This window comes from Poecilia mexicana, unplaced genomic scaffold (assembly GCF_051168715.1).
Source record: "Poecilia mexicana isolate PSO_F unplaced genomic scaffold, ASM5116871v1 scaffold_5, whole genome shotgun sequence".
Taxonomy (NCBI): Eukaryota; Metazoa; Chordata; class Actinopteri; order Cyprinodontiformes; family Poeciliidae; genus Poecilia; species Poecilia mexicana.
Genome location: NW_028263374.1, coordinates 7,927,464 through 7,931,334, shown reverse-complemented (window position 1 = coordinate 7,931,334; position 3,871 = coordinate 7,927,464). Strand labels below are relative to the sequence as shown.

The following is a 3,871-nucleotide window of genomic DNA, read 5'->3' as shown; positions in this document are numbered from 1 at the left end:
ATATGGATTTTGTTTTGTCATGACTTGAAGAAATGTGTTTTTATTGAGACAGAAAAGGTCAGTTGAATGATTTTAAATGATTAGCCCACATAACATTTACGGGCATAGTTTTCAGCAAAGTAACATAGAGATTAAACAAGTTAGCCTTTTCTATAACACAGGGCTAATCTCTGCATAATTTAAGGCAATAGTTCTTTAGAAGCACTGTGTGGCGGCTAATGGCTTTTTATTTAGGTGTACTGGTATTTTGGTGGGTTTTGCAGCTGTGTGATGCATTTTCCATTTTCAGATTAAGACCTAAGACGTTCAAAGCTTGCTGTTCTGTTTTATAACATAACGCTAAGCTTCTCTGCAGCTTTATACCTGATTTGACAGCTGCGTTCATTGGTCTATGTGAAAACCAGGACTTTTACTGAGATTAAATTACAAATAGGTGGACTCTCTTTGCTATTTGGGTGACGTCTGGTGGATTTTTTTTTTTTTTTTTTGCATTTAAATATTTTTGTCTTGGTCGATCACATAAAACACCAATTAAATTTGTCTCTAATGTGACAAAATGTAAAAAATAAAATGTTTAAGGGTTGGGAGTGCTTCTGCAAGGCACTGTAGTTGCTTTGACCAGACTGCCTGAGCACAGTTGTTCCACAGTGTGTTTGCTTTTTACCTTTATAATGAATTAATTCAAACAGTTTGAAGGTTCACATCTTTGTGTTCCCATAAATCTCTACAAACATTTTGAATCTGAGGCTGTCCTTTGATTCTCTTGGCCCAGCTCTGATTATTTACCCTCCATTTGATAAAAATCTGAACTATCCCTTTAAGAATTTGTTTGTTTGTTTGTTTGTTTGTTTGTTTGTTTGTTTGTTTGTTTGTTTGTTGGCCGACTGTCTCGCTGCAAACCAAGATGTTCAAATGCAGAATTTAATTAATGATCGAGCATGGACAATAAAAAAAACTGTGGCGCTTTAGTTGCTGACAGCTGTTGAGCTTAATCAGAAGTGGGCCTCTGAATCAAATTCTGCCCAGGGCCCCCGGATAACTTTGGGCCGGCTCTGAGAATCACCAACACACCCATTGACGCACCGTGTGGAGTCAGTGTAATCCGTTTGGGGTGAAAGGTGACAACCTGTCCAGACTGATGTCCGCTTCGCAGTCCTCCAAGTCGCAAACGGAGTCTGTGACGTTGTCGTTGTTGTGAGAAAACTGCGAGATCCTGTCGAACGTCTCCTCGTGCTCCATACACTCGACCACATTGGGGATCATGTTGACGTACGCGTTGGCGATCTCCTTGTGGATGATCGTGTCCTGGTTGTAGGAGACCAGCTCGTTGCTGATGTTCACCGTCTCCACGGGCGTGCTGGAGCAGAAGTAGCGGCAGCCCAGGAGGCTGGCGAAGGCCTTCCTGAACTCGTTGTTGAAGGCGTAGATGATGGGGTTGAGGGAGGAGTTGGCCCAACCAAACCACACGAAGACGTCAAAGGTCGTCTCGCTGACGCACGGCAGGCCCGCGTCTCGGTCCGCAGCCGGCTTGTTGCAGAACGGGACCATGCAGTTCAACACGAAAAAGGGCAACCAGCAGCACACAAAGACGCCCATGATCACCGAAAGAGTTTTAAACACTTTGGTCTCCCGTTTGATCGAAGTCTTCAGCGTGTTGTGGTGTTGGCACTCTATCCTGTTGCTCCGGCAGCTTTGCGCGTGCTCCGCCGCTCTCTCCAGAGACGCTATCCTTCTGATCTGGATCTGAGCAATCCGATATATCCTGGTGTACGTTACAATCATGATCGCCACGGGAATATAGAAACTTATGAGCGAGGAGGAGATTGCGTATTCGCGGCTCAGGCTGGAGTCGCAGTTCTCCTCCAGTTGCCGACTCGCGGAGGAGTTGTGCGCTCCGGCCAACCCGTCGGCGGTGGCTTTGTGCCAGTTCAGCTGGACCGGTATGAATGAAATCAGCACGGAGAGTGTCCAGGTGATGCTGATCATGACAAAGGCGACCCGCTGGGTCATTTTCCTCTCGTATCGAAAGGGGCTGGAGATGGCCCAGTACCGATCCACGCTGATGATGCAGAGGTTGAGGATGGACGCGGTGGAACACATGATGTCGAAGGCGACCCAGACGTTGCAAAAAGTGCCAAACGGCCAGTATCCGGCCACTTCCGCCACAGCCTTCCAGGGCATCACCAGCACGGCCACGAATAAATCCGACAGAGCCAGGGACACGATGAAGATGTTGGTGACTTTGGTCCGCAGGTGCCGAAAGCGCAGCACCGCGGAGCACACCAGGATGTTCCCCAGCAGAGTCCAAAGGATGAGCAAGGACAGCAGGCAGCCGGTCACCGTGCGCACCACCATATCCTTCCCGCCGTCGTTTGTCGCCTCCGTTTCAGTGCTGTTCCACATGATCTCTCCGAGGGGCGCCGGCACGGAATCGATCCCCTGCACCGAAGAGAGATACCTGGCCGGGTTCTCCATTCCCCCACCCCTCCTACACACCTCCTCTCTTCAAGTAAAACTGCAGTCCGTATCTCCGTGCGTGCGGGCGGGCTCAGCTTTCAGCCAGTCGCCGGACTGTCCGCGATGACCCGCTGGGCAGCCACCTTCATGCGCAGCGCAGAATAGAGGGAAAGAAAGAGCAGGGAGCTTCGGAATTAAACCAAACGACGCACACGGCGCGCTGAAGGACCCAAACGCGGCGAGCAGGGGGGGATGCATATTGGGGAAAAACCCGGGCGCTCCGGTCGTGTGACCGGGCTGCCCCTCTGGATCCGTCAGTCCAAGATATTCTGAGCACGTTGAGGAGCGTTACTCTCACACACATCGACGCACGCTCACACGAACATCTAATCAGGTCTTGGCGCATGCACCATTACGCCTTCCTTGTGCGTGGCAATAACGCACAATTGCGCACTGAGGACCAACAGGATGTCCCGTTGGGACACTCCAAAGTGCGTAATTAAAGGCTTCACAACAAAAGAAGAAGAAGAACGATTTCCTTTTTTTCTTCTTGCCTGCTTTATCTTTAACGCCATGCAGTGAACGAAAAATAAATAAATACGACAGAGAAGCAGCAAGTATTCACACCCCCTCAACTTTCTCATACTTGAGATGCTTTGAAACAACAAAATCCAACAGATGTTATTTTAATTTTATGCGACAAAACATTATAAAGCAATGCGGCAAAGTTCGGCGCTCATTTGCATCCAGCCCCGTTTGCTCTGCTACACCTAAATCAAATCCGGTCCACGTAAGTAGTAAACAGAATCACCCTGAGGTGGTTTAAAATCCAAGTAAAACTTCAGGTGTTCTCTGTAGACTTAAGATGTTTGTTGGGTAACATTAGTAAGCAAATAGACCGCAGACTGAGAAACGCGTCAAACATGTCGGCGGGATAAATTTGTGGAGATGTTTAAAGCGGGGTGTTAACGGTGTCACAAGCTTTAGTTTAGATATTTCCACATAGCTCTGTTGGAGAGAGTTTGCCACGACTGCAAACCGACCAAGATACGACTATCTACTTCATCTTGACAGGCAGGTAAAGGAGACGACTCTGGCGCAGAGATCCGAAACTCAGGTGGGAGAATCTGTCTGTCATGAGAACGTTCCCACAAGCCCCACAGAGGGCACGGCAAATACACACGCGCGCTGGTAATATGAGACCAAAATGTAACTTTTTTTTTTTTTTTTTTTTTTTTTTTTTTTTTGACCAATATGTAAAACAGTGTCTGGGGGAGAAACAAATGGCGCACAGCAAACTATTCCCAGGTTGAAACAAATTTTTATTTGTAAGAATAATAAATAATAATCATTAAAAAAAAAAACATTTATCCTTATCGAGAGAATGTGAAAAAAGGTCAAATGATTGGAATAG

The 3,871-nt window shown here is 47.2% G+C and overlaps 1 protein-coding gene across 1 annotated transcript; it reads right to left on the bottom strand.

The window, feature by feature from the left end:
* Positions 1-882: 882 nt before the first annotated feature.
* drd5a (dopamine receptor D5a) lies at positions 883-2,557 on the bottom strand. Its single transcript, XM_088005442.1, has one exon. It carries the CDS (start codon positions 2,473-2,475, stop codon positions 1,093-1,095), a length of 1,383 nt encoding a protein of 460 aa, XP_087861568.1. The 5' UTR covers positions 2,476-2,557; the 3' UTR covers positions 883-1,092.
* Between the last annotated feature and the right edge of the window lie 1,314 nt (positions 2,558-3,871).

Coding starts and splice junctions, on each gene's coding strand:
- drd5a (XM_088005442.1), bottom strand. CDS start 2,475: ATGGAGAACCCGGCCAGGTATCTCTCTTCGGTGCAGGGGATCGATTCC.